Source organism: Rhinatrema bivittatum, chromosome 3 (assembly GCF_901001135.1).
Source record: "Rhinatrema bivittatum chromosome 3, aRhiBiv1.1, whole genome shotgun sequence".
Taxonomy (NCBI): Eukaryota; Metazoa; Chordata; class Amphibia; order Gymnophiona; family Rhinatrematidae; genus Rhinatrema; species Rhinatrema bivittatum.
This window is the reverse complement of record NC_042617.1, coordinates 219,423,721-219,450,124: the sequence shown is the minus strand read 5'-3', so window position 1 is coordinate 219,450,124 and position 26,404 is coordinate 219,423,721. Positions and strand designations below refer to the sequence as shown.

The following is a 26,404-nucleotide window of genomic DNA, read 5'->3' as shown; positions in this document are numbered from 1 at the left end:
TATCGCATTAACAAAGTATATTTTTGATGGTGAAACACATATCTGTATGACGAATAACATTAAGAAAACTTCTATTCGGTGGACTGTGCTAAGCTTTGATGTTAGTACTGCCAGATGTCATATTGCTTTCAGGGCAATGTCGATGCCTTGGGGGTGATGGAAACCATAAAATGACAAATTCATAAGTTGCCATACTTTCCCTATTCCAGCTGGAGACAGCATGATGGCAAAAACAGGCAAGCCTCCAGCACTTATACTATTTACAAAGGCAAAATTTAGCATGGTGGCAGGGCTCTGCTGCATAACAGTGCTGCAATGCATTTCAGACTGTCATGCCAACCAAATCAATGAGGAACTTATTAAACTGTTTTCTTAAGTGACGTGAGAAAGAAAACAGGTAATAAGTACAATGAGCTAACAATATTAACTGAGACACACAGATGCTTGGCTTGGTTCTTCAGCTGACATGCAGCTCACATCACAGTACCCAGTGGAAATAGCATTTTGTTCCATTTGAGCTTTTCATTTTCAGATTGAGACAGTGTCATCTGGGCCAACTAAAATACAAGAATAGACAATTATCAACATGGCAACAATATAATCAATTATACAACAGAACAAAAAGAATTAAGTAAATCATTTAGGAACCTATACAATAAACTTTAGAATGCTATTAAGGCCCTCTTATGCATTCTCTCAAAGCAGTGTAAACATTATAAACACATAATACAAAAGTTATTAAAAGAATAAATACTACTTAAACCAAAAAACAATACAAAAAGAAAAAGAAAAAGAAAATACAACAAAAAATAATAAAATGAATATAAAACAATATTAAAACATACATGGTATATCAAAATCAGATCCTCATTTAATTTCCCTGGATCAGAAAACCCAATACCCATAAACCACCTTTAAGGAAGCAAACAGGCTTTTACCAGTTTTTGGTAATAATGTGGTATATTTACCTTCCACACTGTTTACTGACCACTTGGGTAAAAGGCCGCTACTTAACACCTTCTAGGATCTGTGTTAACTAATTACCATGCAGAGGAAATCCCCAAATCCCTGATGCTAACTGGCCTAAAGTGAATACGTCAGTTAGAAATGGCAATTCCCTTCTTGCAGAAACATCCAGCCCACACTGGGGCATCTTTCTCCCTCCTTCCCATCTGTGGCAAGAACATATTTCATTTTCTCAGTGGAAAAGGGTAAACAGTGGAGTGCCTCAGGGATCTGTACTTGGACGGGTGCTTTTCAATATATTATAAATGATCCGGAAAGGAATACGACGAGTGAGGTTATCAAATTTGCGGCAAATACAAAATTATTCAGAGTAGTTAAATCACAAGCAGACTGTGATACATTACAGGCGGACCTTGCAAGACTGGAAGATTGGTCATCCAAATGGCAGATGAAATTTAATGTGGACAAGTGCAAGGTGTTGCATATAGGGAAAAATAACCCTTGCTGTAGTTACACGATGTTAAGTTCCATATTAGGAGCTACCACCTAGGAAAAAGATCTAGGCATCATAGTGGATAATACTTTAAAATCGTCGGCTCAGTGTGCTGCAGCAGACAAAAAAGCAAACAGAATTTTAGGAATTATTAGGAAGGGAATGGTTAATAGAATGGAAAATGTCATAATGCCTCTATATCGCTCCATGGTGAGACCGCACCTTGAATACTGTGTACAATTCTGGTCGCCGCATCTCAAAAAGATATAGTTGCGATGGAGAAGGTACAGAGAAGGGCAACCAAAATGATAAAGGGGATGGAACAGCTCCCCTATGAGGAAAGGCTGAAGAGGTTAGGGCTGTTCAGCTTGGAGAAGAGACGGCTGAGGGGGGATATGATAGAGGTCTTTAACGAGTAGGTCTTGAACGAGTAGATGTGAATCTGTTATTTACACTTTCGAATAATAGAAGGACTAGGGGGCATTCCATGAAGTTAGCAAGTAGCACGTTTAAGACTAACTGGAGAAAATTCTTTTTTACTTAACGCACAATAAAGCTCTGGAATTTGTTGCCAGAGGATGTGGTTAGTGCAGTTAGTGTAGCTGGGTTCAAAAAAGGTTTGGATAAGTTCTTGGAGAGGTCCATTTACGGCTATTAATCAAGTTTACTTAGGGAATAGCCATTGCTATTAATTGCATCAGTAGCATGGGATCTTCTTAGTGTTTGGGTAATTGTAGCCTGGTTTTGGCCTCTGTTGGAAACAGGATGCTGGGCTTGATGGACCCTTGGTCTGACCCAGCATGGCAATTTCTTATGTTCTTATGTTCTAGGAGAGTTTCAGTGCTTAGGTTCTTTCTGAATCCATATTGGGTTGGTGATAGGATGTTGTTTGTTTCAAGGTAATCATCAAGTTGGGAGTGTACGACTTTTTTGATGATCTTGGCTATGAAGGATAGGTTTGAAATAGGGCGGTAGTTAGCTAGGATTTCAGGATCCAAGTTGTTCTTTTTTAGAATCGGTTTGTTTGATTACTGCAGATTTGAGGCATCTGGGGTAATTACCTTCAGTCAGGGATAAATTGACGATCTTGGTGAGAGTTTTAGATATGGTGGGTTCGATTGCTTTGAGAGTTGTTATAGGGGATGCTGTCTAAGGGGTGGTTGGCAGGGCTCATTTTTAATTATTTATTTATATTTTATTGCATTTTACAAATTATCATGGCTTACACCGTCATATTACATTTCGGATATCTAATGTTATGATAATTAATACACAAAAATAGAGTTTAAAAACATTTTGATATCACTATCAATAAAAGATACATTAACTTTTAGACATCCTAATCACCCAGGAAATTAACAGAAATCCAACCATTCCATAAGGAGCTTGATTTAAGACAGAAGAATTAAAAAAAAAAAATAGAAAGTGTATGCTTCACATTTCTTAAATGACAACATTTCTTAATCATCTTTATTCCTTAACATCTTCTTTGCTTCCAAAAATGTTTTCAAACCCTCTGGCTTGAAATACATGTATCTAGCATTTTCAACCCTAACTAAACACTTACATGGATATCTGACCACTAATTGAGCTCCTACTTGTTCAGCAAGAGCTTTCATTTCTAAAAACTGCTTACGTCTTATCTGAGTCGCTCTTACGATGTCTGGAAAAATCCAGATTTGATAGTCTTGGAATTTTACTGTTCTATTTCTAAGGAACAATCGTAATATATTGTCCCTATCAGAGGGAAATACAATTTAACTAAAACCGTTCCTTTTTCTCTATTACACTTCAGTAGAAGATTCTAACATTTGAGATATGTCTAAGGTTGGTGCTTGCCTTCTAAAAGATTAGTTGATTTTATAAAATATATTTAGAAATAGGAGGATGAGCCTCTATTGGGATTTTTAACACATCAGACATGTATTTCTTAAACTGGTCTTGCAGTAAAGAAAACCTAGTTAAGGGAAAGTTTATAACCCTTAAATTCATTGTACACCATTATGATGGTTTTACTGAAATAGCGGTATAAAATAAATAAACCTATAACCTATTTAAGTACCTCGCCTCGTTTTCTAATTTCTCCAAATTTCTAATTTGCATCTTTTCCCCCTATATCAAATTCACTTGTATTTTTTGCACTTCAGACAGCTTTTGTTCAATATCTAGCAATTTTTTATTTTGTTTCTCTACCTTCTCTTCATTATTCAAGACTCGATGATTCATCTGCAATGTAATAGTGGTTAGATTAGATATAGCCTTTTCAAGAGTGACTATTGCTATCCAAACAGAGTCCAAAGTTATTATTGAGGGTTTCTCTATGTTCTTCATAGGGGATAAGGTGGTTAATCCTGATAACCCAGTATCCAACTCACGAGTGCCTTGGGGTACCCTTCCATTTCTCCCTTCAAGGATGGAACTTCCCCCATTACTGGGGACAAATTAGAAGTCTCTTCCAATGATCCAGTTGGGGTAACCACAGTAGATGGATTAACTTGTGGCTTATCTTGAAAGGGAGGAGATGGGGTTGTTGGAGCTGAAGACATGACGTCACGACGTCACGTCTTGAGCGGCCAATTGTACGCTTCCCCCCGTGCAGGCGGCCATCTTTGTCTTCGTCGGGAGGAGCTACGATCGCATGTGTTCCTGATGATGGCTTCAGAAAAGTAAGTTGGCAGGCGTCCAAAAGCGACTTACTTTTGGGATCTTGACAGATCCCAAAAGTAAGTCGCTTTTGGAAAAAAAAAAAATTGTCGCTTTTGAAAAAAAAAAACCCCAAAATTGCTTTTGGTTTTTTTTTGCTTCGCCGCTGTCTTCGCCGTTGCTTCGCCGCTGTCAGTGTCTCCCCCTCCTCCCGGAGCAAGGCTGCTTTTCGCGCCCTGCTCCGAGAGGAGGGGGACACTGACAGCGGCGAAGCAAAAAAACCAAAAGCAAGAAGTAAGTCGCTTCGCCGCTTAACTCTTCCCTCCTCCCGGAGCAGGGCGCGAAAAGCAGCCTTGCTCCGGGAGGAGGAAGAGTGAAGCGGCGAAGCGACTTACTTTTTGCTTTTGGTTTTTTCGCTTCCTGGTATCTGTCATTTCAAATGACATTTGAAATGACAGATACCAGCGTGGCGTGAAGCCTTAGGCCCGCGCACCCAGGATACTGTATAGGCGCTCTATCCAGTAAAATGGGTTGCGCGGGACTAAGGCATTACGGACGCGGTTTACATTTACAATAATTAGTGTTCAGGATCGAGCGGTAGGTGAGCTGCACTGTGCGGGCGGTAACCGCGGGTGCCGTAGGCACTAACGCAGCTCTTCCTACCGCTCGGTACTGGATAGGCCTGTGTGTCAGCTAAACAGCAGCACTTTTCCAAACTTGTTAACACTGTGAGTGCTGGATCTTGCAGAATATGTCATTCAGAGGAGAGCACACAGTGATTTTTGATATATTTTTATATTCCTTTACCTTGGCTGTGGGGGCTTGCAGTTAGGGTTGGAAATCCCTTTTTGACAGATCCAAAACACATCACTCAGGTCCAGACACAGCTCGGTCCACATTGTAAGGCTCCAACACATGTTAAGCTCATGGAGTTATGACCTGGTTTATAGTGGCTTGCTACATATAAAATATGCTTATTTGCATGTATAAGTGCTCCTAATTTTAAGCATTTACATGAGGAAATGTTATTCACGCATATTTCTTAGCACTTGGCTTTTACGCATGCAAGTCAGCACATTTTGTAACATGCACATGTGAAGGAAATGACCAGTTTTACCAATTAGCTCTCCAGTTTGCCCAGTCTATCTCTAGGACATCTAGAACTCCCTGGTAATTCAGCCTGCACTCCCCCCAGTTTACGTTGACCTTTCATCCAGTCAGTATTTAGCTATAAAGAATTCTATTCTGACTCACCCCTGATAAATAGCAGAACAAAATATGCACAGGTAACAGCTGTACGCATGCTGGTGCACAGGTTATAAAATTGCACTTACCGTATTTTTCGCTCCATAAGACGCACCTGACCATAAGACGCACCTAGGATTCAGAGGGGAAAATTAAAAAAAAAAAAAAATTGTGCTAAACCGGCTCTGCGTCTGGGTGTCTTATGGAGCAAATTAGGGGAGTGTATAGCTTTTTTTTTTCTCCCCATTTTGTTTTCGGGTCTGGGGAGGGCCATTTCGGTCCACTCCCCAGATCAGAAAACTTTTCTTTCTCTGGGAACCCCTCCCCCCCCCAAAAATACCCCCATCCCAACCCTTTAAATTAACAACCCCCCCCCTCCTGACCCCCCCAAGACCTGCCGACTTAATTTACTACAACCCCCCACCCTCCTGACTCCCAAGACCTGCCGACTTAATTTACTACAACCCCCCACCCTCCTGACTACCCCAAGACCTGCCGACTTAATTTACTACAACCCCCACCCTCCTGACTCCCCCAGACCTGCCGACTTAATTTACTGCAACCCTCCACCCTCCTGACCCCCCCAAGACCTGCCGACTTAATTTACTGCAACCCCCCACCCTCCTGACCCCCCAAGACCTGCCGACTTAATTTACTACAACCCCCCACCCTCCTGACTCCCCCAAGACCGACCTGCCGACTTAATTTACTGCAACCACCCCCCCCCCCTAAGACCTGCCAAACGTCCTGGTGGTCCAGCGGGGTCCAGGAGCGGTCCGGGAACGATCTCCTGGGTGTGGGCCGTCGGCTGCCAGTAAACAAAATGGTGCCGACGGCCCTTTGCCCTCACTATGTCACTGGGACCGAATGCTGCTATTGGTCGGTCTCAGTGACATAGTGAGGGCAAAGGCCGTCGTCGCATTTTGTTTACTGGCAGCGACGGCCGAAACCAGGAGATCGTTCCCGGACCCCGCTGGACCACCAGGGACGTTTGGCAGGTCTTGGGGGGTCAGGAGGGTGGGGGTTGCAGTAAATTGTCGGCAGGTCTTGGGGGGGGGGGTTGCAGTAAATTAAGTCGGCAGGTCTTGGGGGGGGGGTCAGGAGGGGGTTGCAGTAAATTAAGTCGGCAGGTCTTGGGGGGAGGTTGCAGTAAATTAAGTTGGCAGGTCTTGGGGGAGTCAGCAGGGGGGGGGGGGTTTGTTAGATTTTTGTTTGTTTTTTTTTATATTCGCTCCATAAGACGCACATACATTTCCCCCCCACTTTTGGGGGAAAAAAGTGCGTCTTATGGAGCGAAAAATACGGTATATGTGTAAATGTTGGAACTGCCCCAGAATGCCCCTGACTTGCCCCTTTTTTTATGTGCACAAATGTATTCGTGCACCAGCACTTGCATACGTATGTGCAAGGTTTCTAAAATAACACTAGCATGAATATGCACTATTTGCGTATACATATGCTATTTGTGCGTGTGCATCTCTTTTAAAATTCACCTTAAAGGCCTTAACTTTTTTCTAAAACTTAAATAATTTCTCTCCTGCTGAACAACTAAAGGGAGTTCCATAATGCTTGTCGCCTAGTGGATTCTAAACAAACATCAAAAAATAGATGGGTGTATATTCTGAGAGGATGAGTATATATTACACAAAGGCACATACCAGTCCAATTGGTCAGAAAAGCAAAATGTCTCGGAATATAATGTTTTATGTGCTATAGTTAAAACTTTGAATATGTTTCTATGTTTCTTAAGAATGACTTCCCAGTGGAGGTGGTAGAGGCAAAAGCAATAATAGAATTCAAGAACACATGGGATAATTTCAGACGGCACCGGGCAAGTGTACAGAAAAGCAGAAAAAACTGCTTTTCTGTACATCCTCTGACTTACTATCATAGCGATATTAAGTCGGAGGCCCCAAAAATAAAATAAAATAAAAAAAACTTCTTTAAAAAAAAAAATCTGCCCGCAGCTCACGGGTTGGAAAACGTACACTCAATTTTGCCGGCATCCGTTTTCCGAATCTGTGGCTGTCAGCAGGTTCGACAACCGATGCTAGTAAAATTAAGCGTTGGTTGTCAGACCTGCTGACAGCCGCAGCTTCCGCCAATAAGGAGGCGCTAGGGACGCGCTATTGTCCCTAGCGCCTCCTTATTAGCATGGGCTCTAATTTAAATACTGAATTGCGCGCCCAGGAGAGTGGATGCTCGCCTCGGAGCACCAGCTCTTCTGTGGAGCTTATTGAATCGGCCTGAAAGTTAGGTGCCTAAACCTTGTAAAACTGACCCTTTTGTGTTTGTCTCATACTTTCTTGAATTCTGTTGCTGGTTTTGCCCCTATTGCTTCTACTAGGAAGCCATTCCTTATAAACAGAAAAATAAATCCAGCACATATATACGAATCATACAGATCTGACCCTAGAGAAAATCTCATGGAGGATCCCTGGTGACCAAGAAGTGATGGGAAATTCAGAAATCAAATCTATTTGGCTTGTAAAAGGAAGAAAACTGGGCAGATTACAGTCCATATTTGACGTTATATTCTTTGTTTTTAAGACAATACCTATCCCATACACTAAGAACGTGTCAATATTTCTTTTTCTGTGTTAATTGATGCTCAAAAATGTGAACCATAGAGATGGACTTTTTGTCTACACAACGGTATATAAAACTGTTTAAATAAATAAAATAAAAATGTTTAAATAAAAAAGATACTCCCTCTGGTATCATATATAATGCATTAAGCCATGTCTTGAGCAGCTAAAGCAGGAGAGAGAAAATCCGACCTGATGACAGACTTTTTCCACCCTTCCCTCTCCTTAATTTGCCCCATTAGATCCAGCTTGCCAGCACCTTCACTGTCATCAACAATGGCCTTTGATGATTACTTTAACCTGGATGTCAGTGGCCGGAGGTGGGGAGGAGCAGTGGGGCAGAAAGAGGAGGAGCATTACCCAGCTGTAAAGAGGCCCATGAGGCCTCAGGTGGACCCCATTCCACTGATGGTGAAGAAAAGAAGAGACCTACCTCTTCAGTTTGCCTGGCGGTGCAGAAGCTGTGCATCTGCATCGCTGAGTGAACTGAGCCTGTCTAGTAGTAGTCTCTGCAGGCCTCGTGGTATTATAATAGAAGCTCGATAATAGAAGCTCCAAGATCACTATCAACAATAAAGAATCCCCTAACTTCAAATCCACTCTAGGGGTTCCTCAAGGCTCCTCTCTATCCCCCACCCTCTTTAATATCTATCTATTGCCTCTCTGCCAGCTCCTCACAAACCTTAATCTAATTCACTACTTATATGCTGACGATGTTCAGATCCTGATCCCTATAAAAGAATCCCTTCCAAAGACGCTCTCCTTCTGGGAGGACTGCCTCAAGTCCATCAACCACCTACTCACCAGCCTGAACCTAGTCCTCAATGCAGCCAAAACGAAATTCTTCTCATCTCCTCCGACCTTTCTACCAGCCATCATCAGACAACCTCTATTCCTCAGACACTCAAGTTAGAGACTTAGGAGTCACCATTGACAATCATTTAAACCTAAAAAAATCAATTAACAATATTACAAAGGATTGTTTCTTTAAGCTACAAGTTATGAAAAGACTCAAACCCCTCTCCCCATCTCCAGGACTTCAGAACGGTCCTCCAGTCAACAATATTTTCCAAAACCGACTACTGCAACACTCTCCTCTTAGGACTCCCGATCTCCCACTAGACCACTACAGATGCTCCAGAACTCAGCAGCCAGGATATTAACCAACACTAACTGGAGAACTCACATCACCCCTATACTTAGAAATTTACACTGGTTACCTATTAAATACAGAATTCTGCACAAAGCACTCACCATTATCCACAAATCCATACACAACCAACTTCCTTTAGACCTTCGGTTCCCTCTCAAACTATACACTCTGCAAGACCCATCTGAGCGGCACACAAAGGAACCCTTCAAGTTCCCCCAAATAAATCCACCCTCTAACCTCCACGAAAGAACGAGCTTTCCACTTTCACAGTTCGGCCCCATCATCTGGAACAACCTGCCACTGACCTAAGACTGGAACCCTGCCTGACTACCTTCCGAAAAAAACTCAAGACTTGGCTTTTCGTCCAAGCCTTCCCTGAAACCTAACATGCAACAGTTTTCGTCATATAGCTCAATAGACTAAATGTCGACCCAGCCATTGTATTTCATTTGTGTTATTCTCAGTTCTTCCTGTCCTTTGTTTCCTGGCTACTCTAGCCCCCAAGTTTTATTCTCCATGTTATTTGTATCTGCGCCTCGGCCTTCTTGTTATATGGTTCTGTTAAGTTAACCCCTAAGTTTGATGTAAACCGGCCTGATATGAAGCTTGTCATGAAGTTCGGTATAGAAAAAAATGTTAAATAAATAAAAAATAAAAAGCTTGAGAGGGTAGCACTTTCTCTGTACTGATTTCATGGTATACAATATCAGCATGGAGGAAGTGCTACACCTGCTAATTTTTCATACCGTGTGGCCTGCAGAGAGGAGCAGCAGAGAAACTTCAATGATAGCACACAGTGGCTTCTCCTGCGTGCTGCTCCCTGGAACTCTATGGCGGTGACAATAGCATCAGAGGAACAGAGGCTCCAAGGCTGCTGTGTGTGTGTCTGTGTGAGAGAGAATGAATGAGAGTCCGCCCAGGGTCTGTGTGTGTGAGAGACAGAATGAATGGGTGCCTACTTGTGTATATGTGTGTGTGTACAAGAATAAATGGGTGCCTGCCTGAGGGTTTCTGTGCATATGTGTGTGTAAGAACGAATGGGTCCCTGCCTGGGGTCTGGGTTTGTGTGAGAGAGAATGAATGGGTGCCTGCCTGAGTGTGTGTGCGCAAGTGTGTAAGAATGAACAGGTGCCTGCTTTTGAGGGGGAGGTTATGTGTGTGTATGTGAGAATGAATGGGTGCCTGCCTGGAAGGGCTGTGCCTGTGAAGGAATGAATGAGTACCTGCCTGGGAGTCCATGTGTGAGAATTAATGGGAGCTTGCCTGGGGTGTGTTTGTCAGAGAGCCAGTGAGAGAGTGCATGTTTGTGGTGTGTGTATATGTATGAGGAAGCCAGAGTGAGTGCCTGTATGTGTGCATGGGAGGGTATCAGTGAGAGTGAGTGAATGTTTGTATAAGAACATAAGAACATGCCATACTGGGTCAGACCAAGGGTCCATCAAGCCCAGCATCCTGTTTCCAACAGTGGCCAATCCAGGGCATAAGAACCTGGCAAGTACCCAAAAACTAAGTCTATTCCATGTTTCCATTGCTAGTAATAGCAGTGGCTATTTTCCAGGTCAACTTAATTAATAGCAGGTAATAGACTTCTCCTCCAAGAACTTATCCAATCCTTTTTTAAACACAGCTATACTAACTGCACTAACCACATTCTCTGGCAACAAATTCCAGAGTTTAATTGCACGTTGAGTGAAAAAGAACTTTCTCCGATTAGTTTTAAATGTGCCACATGCTAACTTCATTGAGTGCACCCTAGTCTTTCTATTATCCGAAAGCTTAAACACCGATTCACATCTACCCGTTCTAGACTTCTCATGATTTTAAACACCTCTATCATATCCCCCCTCAGCTGTCTCTTCTCCAAGCTGAAAAGTCCTAACCTCTTCAGCCTTTCCTCATAGGGGAGCTGTTCCATTCCCTTTATCATTTTGGTCGCCCTTCTCTGTACCTTCTCCATCGCAATATCTTTTTTGAGATGCAGCGACCAGAATTGTACACAGTATTCAAGGTGCGGTCTCACCATGGAGCAATACAGAGGCATTATGACCTTTTCCGTTTTACTCACCATTCCCTTTCTAATAATTCCCAACATTCTGTTTGCTTTTTTGACTACCGCAGCACACTGAACCGATGATTTCAATGTGTTATCCACTATGACGCCTAGATCTCTTTCTTGGGTAGTAGCACCTAATATGGAACCTAACATTGTGTAACTATGGCATGGGTTATTTTCCCTATGCATCACCTTGCACTTATCCACATTAAATTTTATCTGCGTTTTTGATGCCCAATTTTCCAGTCACACAAGGTCTTCCTGCAATCACAATCTGCTTGAGATTTAACTACTCTGAACAATTTGAATCATCTGTAAATTTGATTACCTCACTCGTCGTATTTCTTTCCAGATCATTTATAAATATATTGAAAAGTAAGACTCCCAATATAGATCCCTGAGGCACTCCACTGAGAAAATTGTCCATTTAATCATACTCTCTTTTAGCCAGTTTGTAAATCTACGAAAGACATCGCCACCTATCCCATGACTTTTTACTTTTCCTAGAAGTCTCTCATGAGGAACTTTGTCAAACGCCTTCTGAAAATCCAAGTACACTACATCTACCGGTTCACCTTTATCCACATGTTTATTAACTCCTTCAAAAAAGTGAAGCAGATTTGTGAGGCAAGACTTGCCTTGGGTAAAGCCATGCTGACTTTGTTCCATTAAACCATGTCTTTCTATATGATCTGTGATTTTGATATTTAGAACACTTTCCACTATTTTTCCTGGCACTGAAGTCAGGCTAACCGGTCTGTAGTTTCCCGGATCGCCCCTGGAGCCCTTTTTAAATATTGGGGTTACATTAGCTATCCTCCAGTCTTCAGGTACAATGGATGATTTTAATGATAGGTTACAAATATTTACTAATAGGTCTGAAATTTCATTTTTTAGTTCCTTCAGAACTCTTGGGTGTATACCATCTGGTCCAGGTGATTTACTACTCTTCAGTTTGTCAATCAGGTCTACCACATCTTCTAGTTTCACCGTGATTGGTTCAGTCCATCTGAATCATTACTCATTAAAACCTTCTCCAGAATGGGTCCTCCCCTAACCCCAAATCCTCTTCAGTGAACACCGAAGCAAAGAAATCATTTAATCTTTCCGCGATGGCCTTATCTTCTCTAAGTGCCACTTTAACACCTCGATCATCTAATGGTCCAACTGACTCCTTCACTGCCTTTCTGCTATGAATATATTTTTAAAAGTTTTTACTGGGAGTTTTTGCCTCTACGGCCAACTTCTTTTCAAATTCTCTCTTAGCCTGTCTTACAATGGGCAACAATGAAAGTGTTACTGACCTAAAAAGGTCCTACTCTGTAGTATCTTGATGTGCTGAACACGAATAGGACCATGAAAAGTTTTTATTGCTCTCGTTTTGAAGATATTTAATATAGTTCACTTTCTAAGTTTAGTTGTGTAAATTTATCCAGTAGGACTGTAACATCCTAAATAAGCCTAGAATGATGTAATATTGCATCATATTTCATAATACCATCATGCACACATCATCTAGAGTTTATTACATCATTTTCTGATGCAATGCAGTTCTACTGCCATGCTGCTGCTGAGTAAGCTGACGTCAGCAGTGTACTATATGAAGGCTAGTCTGAAAGGGTGAGCATTTGAAATATTCATGCTGGCTGACTACTGCTGGACACTCTGCAGAGATGCTCCCGAACAGGTGTACAAGACACAAGCAAAGAAATCTAAGACGTAGTCTATGACTTCATTTTTCAAACGGTATTAACCGTAGGTCTCTTACTATTGGCATACAGTTCAAGATGTAATTATATTATTGCATATTACAAAAAAACTAGAGACAATTTTGCATTTTCACAGTCACATTTGTGTTTAACACATGGAAATTTATAAGAAATGACTAATTTCATTTCCGTAACATGACTTTTGTGAAAATTTGTTGCCCAGTGTTCAATGTCTTACATTTAACTTGTAAATGTTTATGCATTATCCTATTTTCTTCTGTTGGATCCTTCTTCCAATTTTTGAATGAAGATCTTTTGGCTAAAATAGCTTCTTTCACCTCCCCTTTTAACCATGCTGGTAATCATTTTGCCTTCTTTCCACCTTTCTTAATGTGTGGAATACATCTGGACTGTGCTTCTAGGATGGTATTTTTTTAACAATGAGCACGCCTCTTGCACACTTTTTACTATTGTAGCTGCTCCTTTCAGTTTTTTTCTAACTATTTTTCTCATTTTATCAAAGTTTCCCTTTTGAAAGTTTAGCACGAGAGCTGTGGATTTGCTTACTGTCCCCCTTCCAGTCATTAATTCAAATTTGATCATATTATGATCACAATTGCTAAGCGGCCCCACCACCGTTACCTCTCTCACCAAATCCTGTGCTCCACTGAGAATTAGATCTAAAATTGCTCCTTCTCTCGTCGGTTCCTGAACCAATTGCTCCATAAAGCTATCATTTATTCCATCCATTCCATCCGATGATACATTTACCTAGTCAATATTGGGGTAATTGAAGTCTGGCATCAAACCAACAGAACAATGAAGCAAAGCCTTGCACATAAGCAAGTCACCAAGAACGATAGTGCAAGTACAAGTCTTTAAATTCCACCAATGTTCCAAAATCAATTGTTTATTCACACAATATATATAGTTTATGATGGGCAACTCCACAGATATCAGCATTCACTTGTATAAGTCCCCCGACTCGGTCCCGTGTTTCGCCGTGGCTGCATCGGGAGGGACCACAATTTTAATAAAGTCTACAATAAAACAGATACAAATGGTAGAACAAAAGGATATAGGCTACATAATTCCAAACAGCAGTCACAATACAAGTACATACCTTTTAGATGAATCATGGAGCGCAAACGCCCTCATCACCGTCAACCATTTAAAGAACAGGATTGGCGCCAAACAGGATTCCATCGCGAGATCCCTGAACCAATCATAGCCTAGCAAACACTCAACCAAACAGGTGCCATTCAATCTCTTTATTCAAGCCTCTCGGGCTAATGGTGTCAAGGGTAAATATCCACCTCTGTTCTTTCCTTCCCAGCAATTCGGGATAGTCCCCTCCCCTGAACGGGCGAGGGACCACCTCCAATACTGAGAAGTTAAGATCAGAGATAGTATGATCAAATTGGGACCAGTGAGATACCAGAGGTTCATCCATTCTTAAGAGACAGATATTGGAGCAGTGCTCATTCATCCTAGTTTTAACCATTCTGGTAGTTTTACCTACATACAAAAGAGGGCAGGGACATTGCACAATGTACACAACACCCTTAGTTGTACAATCAGATTTTGCACGTAATTGAAAGGTACGGCCAGTATTAGAATGGATAAACGAAGAAACTGCATTGGTGTGGCTGCACATCGTGCAATGCCCACAAGGGGTATGCCCACCCTCCACCTGTGTCTCAATGATATTGCTGAAAAACCTAGTATGTACCAGCTGGTCATGGAAATTCCTACCCCTCCGAAACGAGAATCGTAGAGAACCATGGAAAAGGTTTGATAATGACAAAGCATGCCAATGTCTACGAATCATAGCAGCGATAGATTTGCTTGCAATCGAAAACCGTAGAATACAGTTGTAAAACCCATCATCCGAACCCGAAGGGGGAAGGAAGAGCCAGTCACGATTGGTATACAAAGCCCGTTTGAAGGCTTTCCTTACCACTCGTGCGGGATTAGCCTCTGTCCAAAAATCGTGTGGTCATAAGCTAGGCATGGTACAAAAAATCAGTGCGGGATGAACACAGACGCCGGAGTCGTAAAAACTGGCCCGTAGGGATGTTGTCTCTCAGTGGTTTGGGGTGGCAGCTGGAGTAGGATAATAAAGTGTTACGGTCCGTCTCCTTGCGAAACAGTGAAGTAATGAACTGATCACCCTCCACAGAGATTAAAATATCCAAAAAGGCTATTTGAGATGGTGGATACAAAAATTGAACTGTATATGGGTGTTTAACGAGTTCAGCCAATCTATAAACATATAAAATTGGATGTCCGTGCCCACCCATATAATCAATATATCGCAATGAAATGTAGCCAGAGATATATCAAAGGAAACCACTCAGAGGGGTAAACTAGAGACGATTCAAATCGATCCATGTACAAACAGGCCAGACTGGGGGCCATGGTGGCCCCCATCGCTGTACCTTTAATCTGTTGGTAATAGGTAGTGTCAAAACAAAAGAAGTTCTTTGTCAAGGCTAATTCTGACAGTTGTACTAAGAAGGAGGTGGACACTCGATGGGGAGCAGGACGTAAGTTCAAAGTATCCTCTAAACATGCAGGGCTTCCGACTGAGGGATGTTAGAATATAAAGAAATAACATCAAGGGTAATAAAAAAGAATTCACCCGGCGGCACCGTTAAGCTAGATAGAGTGGAGATGAGATGCGACGAATCCCTTACGTACGAGCGATATACCTCTGGTATCTCACTGGTCCCAATTTGATCATACTATCTCTGATCTTAACTTCTCAGTATTGGAGGTGGTCCCTCGCCCGTTCAGGGGAGGGGACTATCCTGAATTGCTGGGAAGGAAAGAACAGAGGTGGATATTTACCCTTGACACCATTAGCCCGAGAGGCTTGAATAAAGAGATTGAATGGCACCTGTTTGGTTGAGTGAATAAAGAGATTGAATGGCACCTGTTTGGTTGAGTGTTTGCTAGGCTATGATTGGTTCAAGGATCTCGCGATGGAATCCTGTTTGGCGCCAATCCTGTTCTTTAAATGGTTGACGATGATGAGGGCGTTCGCGCTCCATGATTCATCTAAAAGTATGTACTTGTATCGTGACTGCTGTTTGGAATTATGTAGCCTATATCCTTTTTTTCTACCATTTGTATCTGTTTTATTGTAGACTTTATTAAAATTGTGGTCCCTCCCGATGCAGCCACGGCGAAACACGGAACCGTGTCGGGGGACTTATACAAGTGAATGCTGATATCTGTGGAGTTGCCCATCATAAACTATATATATTGTGTGAATAAACAATTGATTTTGGAACATTGGTGGAATTTAAAGACTTGTACTTGCACTATCGTTCTTGGTAATTGAAGTCTCCCATTGTTACTGCACTACCAATTTGGTTAGCTTCCCTAATTTCTCTTAGCATTTCACTGTCAGTCTCACCATCTTGACCAGGTGGACTCTAGTATACTCCTATCAATGTAGTCTTCCCCGACACACAAGGGATTTCTATCCATAAAGATTCAATTGTGCATTTAGTTTCATGCAGGATGTTTATCCTGTTGGACTCTATGCCATCCTGGACATAAAGCGCTACACTGCCTCCTGGGTGGCTCCTCCACTGCGATATAATTTGTACCCCGGTATAGCACTGTCCCATTGGTTGTCCTCCTTCCACCATGTCTCTGAGATGCCAATTAAGTCTATGTCATCATTCACTGCTATACATTCTAATTCTCCCATCTTACTTCTTAGACTTCTGGCATTAGCATACAAACATTTCAAAGTTTCTTTTTTGTTTGTATTTTCATTCTGCTTTTTAATTGATAGGGATAAGTTAGAAGTTTTTAGCTTTGGTGAGTTTTTAGTTACAGGCACATGTACTACTTTGCTTATTATTGGAACCTCACTGTCGGGATGCCCTAATTCTAATGCATCATTAGTATCCTTTGAAGATACCTCTTTCCGAACCATGCGCTGCTGAGCGACTGTCAGCTTTCCCCTTTGTTCTAGTTTAAAAGCTGCTCTATCTCCTTTTTGAAGGTTAGCACCAGCAGTCTGGTTCCACTCTGGTTAAGGTAGAGCCCATCCCTTCGGAAGGGACTCCCCCTTCCCCAAAAGTTTCCCCAGTTCCTAACAAAACTGAATCCCTCTTCCTTGCACCATCGTCTCATCCATGCATTGAGACTCCGGATCTCTGCCGGCCTCTGGTGATCTGCATGTGGAACAGAGAGCATTTCAGAGAATGCTACCCTGGAGGTTCTGGATTTAAGCTTTCTACCTAAGAGACTAAATTTGGCTTCCAGAACCTCCCTCCCACATTTTCCTATGTTGATGCCCACATGTACCACGACAGCCGGCTCCTCCCCAGCACTGTCTAAAATCCTATCAGGGTGACGCATGAGGTCCGCCACCTTCGCACCAGGTAGGCACGTTACCAGGCGATCCTCACGCCCACCAGTCACCCAGCTGTCTACATTCCTAATAATCGAATCACCAACTATGACGGCCGACCTAACCCTTCCCTCCTGGGCTGTAGGCCTTGAGGAGATATCCTCGGTGCGAAAAGACAATGCATCACCTGGAGAGCAGGTCCTTGCTACAGGATCCTTTCCTGCTGCACCAGTTTGATGCTCTCCAATCTTGAGACCTTCCTTCCCCCAAGGCAGCACCAGGGTATGTATGTGGGTGGGTGAGAAAGCAATGTGTATGTGTGAGAGCATATTCAGGCCAATGCAATACTGTGCGTTGGCTGCAGCACATGGCTCAACGCACGTTTTGGATGCGCGTCCATAACCCCTGATGCAAAAAGCGGGTTAGCTTGTACAAAACGCGCGTCCAATTGCGCACATTTTTAATTTGGCGAGTAACGCCTGCCCTGAGCAGGCGTTAATTTTGGAGAAGCCACCTCTCCGTGTGCCTGCTGCCGAGGAGGCATTAGTGGCGTGCAACTTACCTTAGTGCCTCCTTTTTAACGCAGCGCCTGATTTAAATATTAAATCGGGCACCCGGGAGAGGTGGATTGGCGCGCCTTAAGGGAGCAGGTGCAAAATCATGAGCGCCCATTTAACGCGCACCAAAATTGTATCGGCCTGATTGTGTGTATGGGTGAGGGAGAGCATGCAAGTGGGTGAGAGAAAGAGAAATAAGTGTGTGCAACAATGCCCCCACCACCAACCTTTCTCTCTGCTTGCTAATCCATGACAATCTGGGGGCATCTGGAAATCAAAACTTCCTAGGTATGGAGAGCAGGGAATTTTTTAAAATCTTTACTAGCTTTTTTATTTGATGTATTATTGAGGTATTATTTGATGTGTCTGTTTTGAAAAATTTTATGGGTGTTTGGAACATTTTTATATGAGTTTTTAACTATATGATGATATTCTATTTGTTAATTGCATTGAATTATTCGTTTATTAGTATGGTTGCTGCTTCAGTCCTCTGACTGTGGGGTATAATTGCCAGTGTAGCTTCCCCTCCCCCCACTCATGAAGTTCTAAGGGGGAACTATGGCCCTCAGCTCTGATAAGCACCAGTAATGTGGCTCTCTTTAAAAAATGTTTGCCCACCCCTGGGCTAAAGCACACTAATTATAATCTTATGTCAATCTTATCATGCTATCAGAACAAAACTGAGTTTGAATAGAATTGTTTGGAATTATTTTTCATGTTTTTCATTTTCTATACAAATATCCCAAATGTTATATATCCATCAGTTATTCAAAACCCCAATGTTAGCCTTCATTTACTCTAGATGAAAACTTGATATTCAGTGTACTTAGTTTTAGGCAAAGTCCCTGCAGCATATGGTGGATTTAGTCAGGCACTGGAGCTTTCACAATATGCTGGACAAAGTAACTATCTTCTTTCCAACAGGCAAAAACATGTCCACCACTTCCAGCATTTCAGCATCACAACGGCTGCTTCAGGGAGATAATTCTGTTTGAAGATTGGTGTTTTGGCTTTTTTGAGGTCTAAGACATAATTATCAAGCAATTGGAGGAAAATATTCTTCCATTTATTTGTCCTCCGCTTTTTCTCTAGCTAATTTTTTTTAGAATACAAAAAGCAATGAAGCAGTATTAATTATTTACATTGGTTAGGCAAGCAGAAGTTATAAAGAGGGACATTTTGAAACTAAACTCTGAAGTGTTAATTTTCTCTTGTGGATATCAGTGATTTTCAATGGCCCTGAGGATGCCTGCTCACTGCCAATAAATCTTTACATCCTTCAGGTGTTATAAATGTTGGAAACACGTTTAATTGTTTCATCTTTATGACTTCATTTAACATTCACTGTCACAGCGTGCTCATAATGAATTCATTTAGTCCTAACACAAATTCCAAATGCACAAGACTAGAATTTTGCTAATGAATTCACACTTAATTTCTGAGGTAAAAGTAACTCTTAACTGGCAGCAGGTATCCAAGGCCCTTTTGTTGTTGATTTTTGAATACAGCATTCCTGGTACTAATTTTAAAATTTGTGCAAAAATACTTATAACTTTTATATTTTCCCCAGTAAAGGCACAGTACTGATAATGGCCAAAATCATACATAATTTTCCATGTTTAATCTATTGAAAGTAAAAGGAAGGAGAGCAACAAATCACAGTTGGCGCAGGCAGAGAATGCCAGTCAGACATTTCCTGCCAAGGGGTATACAATTGTTAGTAAACAGAAAAATGTGGAGATTAATTCCATTGTGTGACTGCAATTTTTTTTATACTCTTGCAATTTTTAATCTGTTCAGAAGCTGCTCCCTGTTAGCTATGGCCAGAAAAGTTTAGTGTTAATGCTTTTAGAATCCAACTAAAAATTAGAGACCCCAGTCATAAAATAAGACATAAAAACCTAAGTAGTACTCTGTTGGGTCAAATTAAGGTCAATTGAGCACAGGATTCTGTCTTCAACAGTGGTCAATGCAAGTCACAGGTAGCCAGAAGATCCCCCAGTAGTTTATCTATCTCTTGTATCTCACTCCCAGGGATAAGTGATGGCTTTCCCAAATCTACCTGGCTAATAACTGTTTATGGACTTTTCCTTCAGGAACTTGTCCAATCCCCTTTTGAATCCCACTAACAGGCAGATTTTAAAAGCGTTGCTCGTGCAAAAATGGCCTCATACATACAAATGTGGGCCACGAGTTGAATTTTGCAAGGTAGACTATAGAAACACGTGCCATGTTACCTGTGTAACTTTACTACTGGTCCTGATGAGGTACAAGTCTGGAGATTTTGGGCCAGAGGGATCCTGAACACATGGGGGGGGGGGGGGGGGGGAGAGAGAGAGAGAGAGAAAGAGAGAGACTTTTAAAGAGGTGATCTGATACTACATATCTCCCACTGTAAAAGGGGCACTTTCCACTCAGGGTAGGTTTTTTTTTTTTTGGGGGGGGGGGGATGGACGGACGACAGCGTTACATTGGTCTGCCTAGGGTGCAAGGGCCTGTAAACCCTTGGAACGGTCCCCCCTCCCAAACCTACCCTGAGCTGAAAGTACCCCTCCTATAGTGGGAGAGATATAGAGCGTCACTTTCTCTCTTCCCCACTCGATCACTTGTGAGTATGCGTGTAAAGGCTCCAACACATGCGCGTGGTAGGATATTTTAAATGATATGTGTGTACTTGCATGCACGATATAAAATTGATTTCCCACTGTGAATAGAACAATTAGTATTTTTTAAGCAACCATATGGCACTAGGTTCCCGATGAGTTTATCGGGTAGCCTATCAGAGCTAAAAAAGCTTCTGAGTGCAATACAGTTTAATCATTGGTTGCTGCAAGTAATTAAGTTAGTGGTGTACTTAACTTAAGGATTGCTGTAAAATGCAGCGGCAAGCACTCGGTTTTAAAGTGCTTGCCTTCTGCCACGATGACAGGGACCTCAACTTTAAAATTGCAGCACATCACGGCAGAAGGCAAGCACTTTAAAACAGAGTGCTTGCCGCTGCATTTTACAGCAATCCTTAAGTTAAGTACACCACTAACTTAATTACTTGCAGCAACCAATGTTTAAACTGTATTGCACTCAGAAGTTTTTTTACCTCTGATAGGCTACCTGATAAACTCATCGGGAACCTAGTGCCATATGATGATTGCTTAAAAAATACTAATTTTTTTCTATTCACAGTGGGAAATCAATTTATATTTGTTGTTGGTAGTTTTTTCCTGCACAAAGGAGGTTTTGATTATATATTCATATAAAATTGAGCATATTTTTGATCATGTGCCCAATACGCACGTTTATGGGCGCACGCGTGGTCCTTTTAAAATGTACTTGTATGTTAGCTGCAACAGATTCCTTAGCTTTACTATCTGCTGAGTGAAAAAATATTTCCTTCGATTTTTTTAAACTTTTCCAGTTGCTAGTTTCATGGAGTGTCCCTTAGTCCTAGAATTGGTTGAAAGGTTAAATAATCATTCCAATTTGACTCACCCATGATTGTATACATTTAAATCATATCCCCTTCTCAGCACTGTTCCCTGTAAACTATGCGCATGTGTGTGCGCACACAGGTCATGAACCCTGCACACACAGCAAAACATGAAGGTGAATTTTCAAAAGTTGCATGCGTAAAAAAACAACCATAAAAAAGCTCAACACACGTGTAATCAGGGTCCACAAGTAAATTTACACATGTAAAAAATGATAGGCCGGGTGGTTCCAGGGAGAAGCCAACATATACACGAGTATGTTGCTATTTTATAAACAATTTACACATGGAAATGTGGTACCTTATGTATAATTTACTCCTGCTCAATATCAGGAGTGATTGTAAACATCATAAAAGTGAAAAATGACTAGATGTGGGTGGGGGTGAAATAGGAGGGGGGGGGGACTTCAGACTGAAGAGCTATGAGGCTTTTTATGAGCTGCAGACGGACGGGGCAAACTGGTAGACTAATTGATAAAACTGGTTATTTCATTGCTGTGTGCATATTAAAAAAATCCCCCAAATAACATGTGTAAAATCCGACTTAAGGGGGGTAAATGCATCTAAAGAACATGATAAAAATCTACTCTGTATCCATTTAAAATTTGAAGTACAAATACGTGGTTATATCATTTGCGCACACTTATCTGGCTACATTTTGACTTAACCAGCTAAGTAATGCCTATTGCCGATACTTAGATGGCCAAATTTGAACTTATTTAGCAGCTCTTAACAGGAAGACCTGTTGCTGAGGCAGCATCTAGGTTTAAAACCCCAGCTGGTGCTGATGTCATCATCCTGCAGTTTCCCGCCATGGGGCCCATAAGAGTTGGGCTAAGGTGCACGCACATGCCTTAGGGGTTGGTGCAGCATAACCGCGAGAGCCAGCGATGGCTGTCTTGTTGCGAGGAGGAGGAGGCAGCATCCGGATGAGTTCAGCTGGTTAGGGGACCTTCTTGTGACCGTCCAAATGTTACAATCTATATAACCCTCTACTGTCCTTAGGGACAGCAGCATCCAAAGGGCAGATCTCATGTTTTCTCCTTCTCACCGTCAATTGTTTATCTCATATAAATGTGCATTCTCCCATTAATTACACAGGATATTCCACAACAAAACATAACTATGATTAAACTATGACAGCAGGGAAAAATTACTAATAGTCCATCAGTTAATAATTTTTTATAGTTAATACACTGAACATAAGAATTTGCCATACTGCGTCAGACCGAGGATCCATCAAGTCCAGTATCCTGTTTCCCACAGTGGCCAATCCAGGTCACACGTATGTGGCAAGATCCCAAAAAGAAAATAAATCCCATGCTGCTATCACGGAGCAATAAGTAGTGGCTATTTCTTAAGTCTATTTGGTTAATAATAATTTAGTGACTTTTTCTCCAGAAACTTGTCCAAAGCTTTTCTAAAACCAGGTAATGTAATTTTCTTAACCACATCCTCCTGCAATGAACTTCAAAGCTTAATTGTGAGTTGAGTGAAAAAGAATTTTCTCCAATTTATTTTGAATGTAACTTACTAATTTCATGTAGTGTCCCCTATCTTTGAATTTTTTGAAAGAGTAAATAACCAATTTACATTTACCCATTCTATTCCACTCATGATTTTATAGGCCTCTATTATATCTCCCCTCAGCTGTTTCTTTTTCATTCTGAACAGCCTTAACCTCTTTAGCCTTTCCATAGCTGTTCCATCCTCTTTATCATTTTGGTTGCCCTTCTCTGCACTTTTTCCAATGCAACTGTATCCTGAGAGTCTGGAGGAAGCTTAAAATAATTTTGGAGCGTTAGGAGGTTGTAGACGCTTACCGTTGTATTTTCAGGCCCAGTCAGGGATCAGGCTAATCTAGCCTGGGAATCCTGACAAGGATCTGTAGGATAGTCCTGCCAGTCTAACTACGGTACCTAGCTGGTTTGGATACTCCTCCAGGGTGTTTTCGGGAATTTGAGATTTTCTTGGTAGGAGCCTTGATGGACATCTGTGCCTTTTCTGGATTCAAGGAATGGGGAACCATGTGTATAGGATGCCCAGCGATAGGTAAGACCTGCCCATCTGAGGTGGTGACCCATTGCAAGGGATAACTCCAATGTTATCCTTGGTTAAGGGAAAAACTATTAAGTTAGATATCCAGGAGGAAGATTGTTGGCTGCCCCTTCCTACCTGCAGTGAGCAGGGTAAGAAAACCTGTTCCCGGGGATCCCTCTATCGGGTGCCGAGGAGAGTCAGAAATTGAAATAAATCTAAAGAAGTGAGTAAATCTGCTAACCGTGAGTAACAGAACTGTAAAGATTCCAAGAGGATGCCCATCAGGAGTCTTCAGCCTCTGGGGAGAAATGAGAGTTAACTCTCTGAATAAGTGCAGGATTTTTGGCCACCGTGAAAGGGGTTCCCTGATCAGCTTAAAGGTTACACTGCCCACTGGGATCTCATCCTCATCTAATCCAGGATGGTGGTACAGACAAAGGAAAAGGATTGTAAATAAGAACCAGAAAGACTATGGTGTTGGAATCATATTTATTGTGTCATCTGCAACTATTTCATTCAGTATACTTAAGTTTGGACACTAATCCAGTAAATCCAATGTATTCATTTGGCACACAGCACACATTCCTCTCTCAGGGAATACAAAAAAGGATGTCACAAGGATCCCCCCCAAGTCACAGGATCCACACCCTGGGGAAAAGAGCACAGAAAAGAGCTAGTCAGGGTTCCCGCCCCAAAGAACTTGCAAATACTTTTATTGCCCCACCTGTGCAGGACATGCATGCTGGGGTGGGGTGACATTGGTATGAGAGGTTTACTATATTGTAATTGTTTATTCATGGTTTTCTGAGGGCCAAGTCCACATCCATTACATACTACAACAGGCCTAATGCCATATCGGTTCCATGTATCTTTTGTCTCTAGGGGAGAGGGGTTGAAGGAGTGAGACTGCTGTAGACTGGGAAGGGGGGAGGGATGGCGGTGTGCATGGGAGAAGAGGGGGCTGAGGAAGCAAGACTGAATCCCCCGCTATAAATTTCACCGCATGCCACTGCAGGCATTTATTGATCCTTACTGTAATATCATTAATTCAGCACAATAATATTCAAACTCTTTCATTACCATTACCAAATACTTAGCATAACTGTATACTCCAGTCATACTAATGGAATAAGGAGGAATACATATGATTATATAGCAGGATTCTAAGGTTATTTTCCTACATTAGGAAACCACTAACCAGTGAATATTACCCACTGATCAGATGAATATTTATAATATTACGCAATCAACTTCTTTACCAAGTTCCCCTTACTAATTTACTCTTGGCAGTCATCCATCAGGATCTGAATATGATGAACAGTTTACTAAAAGAGCAGGATCATGTCTTATTCTTAAGAATATAAGAAATTGCCATGCTGGATCAAACCAAGTCCCATCAAGCCCAGCATCCTGTTTCCAACAGAGGCCAAACCAGGCCACAAGAACCTCACTCTCTCCAATTCTTGGAGGAAGTGAGAACCACTAATGATAAATACAATGCCTTTTCATAATAAAATCAGGAAATTAAGAATGAAAGCTTAATACACTGTACAAAGACAAACATTTAAAAAGGAGTCCAAAATTCAGAGAAGCATAGAAACACAGAAACATGAAATGACAGCAGAAAAGGACCAAATGATCCACTTAGACTGCCCAGCAAGCTATACCAGTATCTGCTGCACTGAACAGGATACCCTCATTATCAGTTTCCCAGACCATAAAAAGTCAGGGCCCTTGGATGCAGTCCGAATCCAATTTTCCCTAACCCCTGCTGTGGAAGCAGAGAGCAATGATGGAGCCGCATCAAAAGTATTAGGTTTAATGATTAAGGGTAGTAAAAGCGGCATCAGCAAGTTACCCCCATGTTTATTTGTTCCCCAAACTGTAAAGGTCGGGGACCTCATTGGTTGCTGTCTGAATCCAATTCCCATTTTCCCACAGCCATGGAAAACGAGAGCAATGATGGAGTTGCATTAAGCCTTGATTCTGTTATTTGTTAAGGGTAGCAACTGCCACACCAGCAAGTTACCCCCATGCACTTTTTTTTACTTAATTCAATCCACTAGCCTTTAAGGATCCACAATGTTTATCCCATGCCCCTTTGAATTCCTTCGCTGTTTTTTCTTCACCACCTCCTCCAGAAGGGCATTCACCTTGAAGAAATATTTCTTGAGATGGTTCTGAGTCATCCTCCCCAGAGTTTCATTTCATGACCTCCAGTTCTATTGATATCTTTCCAACAGAAAATGTTTGATGATTGTGCATCATTAAAACCTTTCAGGTATCTGAAGGTCTGTATCATATCTCCCACGCACTTCCTCTCTTCCAGGATACACATATTCATATCCTTCAGCCTCTTCTCATAATGCTGATTCCTCACCAATTTGGTCACTGGAGTGCCTCTATCTTGTCTTTTTCCTTTCTGAGATACCGGCAACAGTATTGAACGCAGAACGCCTGGTGAGGCCTCAACAAGAGCCTATACAAGGCTATTATCACCTCTTTTTTCTTACTGATTATTCCTCTCTATGTAGCTCAGCATTCTTTAGCTATCTCCTTGTCACATTGCTTTTCGCCTTCAGATCATCAGATACCATCACACCAAGGTCCCTCTCCCACTCCGTTCACATTAGTCTTTCACCACCCATCACATATAACGCTTTTGGATTGCCATCACCCCAGATGCATGACTGCACTTAAGAACATAAGAAAATGCCATACTGGGTCAGACCAAGGGTCCCATCAAGCCCATCATCCTGTTTCCAACAGTGGCCAATCCAGGCCATAAGAACCTGGCAAATACCCAAAAACTAAGTCTATTCCATGTTATCATTGCTAATGGCAGTGGCTATTCTGTAAGTGAACTTAATAGCAGGTAATGGACTTATCCTCCAAGAACTTTCCAATCTTTTTTAAACACCGCTATACTAACTGCACTAACCACATCTCTGGCAACAAAAATTCCAGAGTTTAATTGTGCATAGAGTAAAAAAGAACTTTCTCCGATTAGTTTTAAATGTGCCCCATGCTAACTTCATGGAGTGCCCCCTAGTCTTTCTACTATCCGAAAGAGTAATTAACCGATTCCCATCTACCCG

The 26,404-nt window shown here is 41.8% G+C and overlaps 1 protein-coding gene across 1 annotated transcript in view; it reads right to left on the bottom strand.

Moving 5' to 3' along the window:
- Positions 1 to 405: 405 nt before the first annotated feature.
- FAM120B (family with sequence similarity 120B) overlaps positions 406 to 26,404 on the bottom strand; it is a 406,519-nt gene continuing 380,520 nt past the window's right edge. The window contains 1 exon segment of the mRNA XM_029594202.1: positions 406 to 557. Coding sequence (XP_029450062.1) covers positions 545 to 557 — 13 coding nt within the window. The 3' untranslated portion in view covers positions 406 to 544.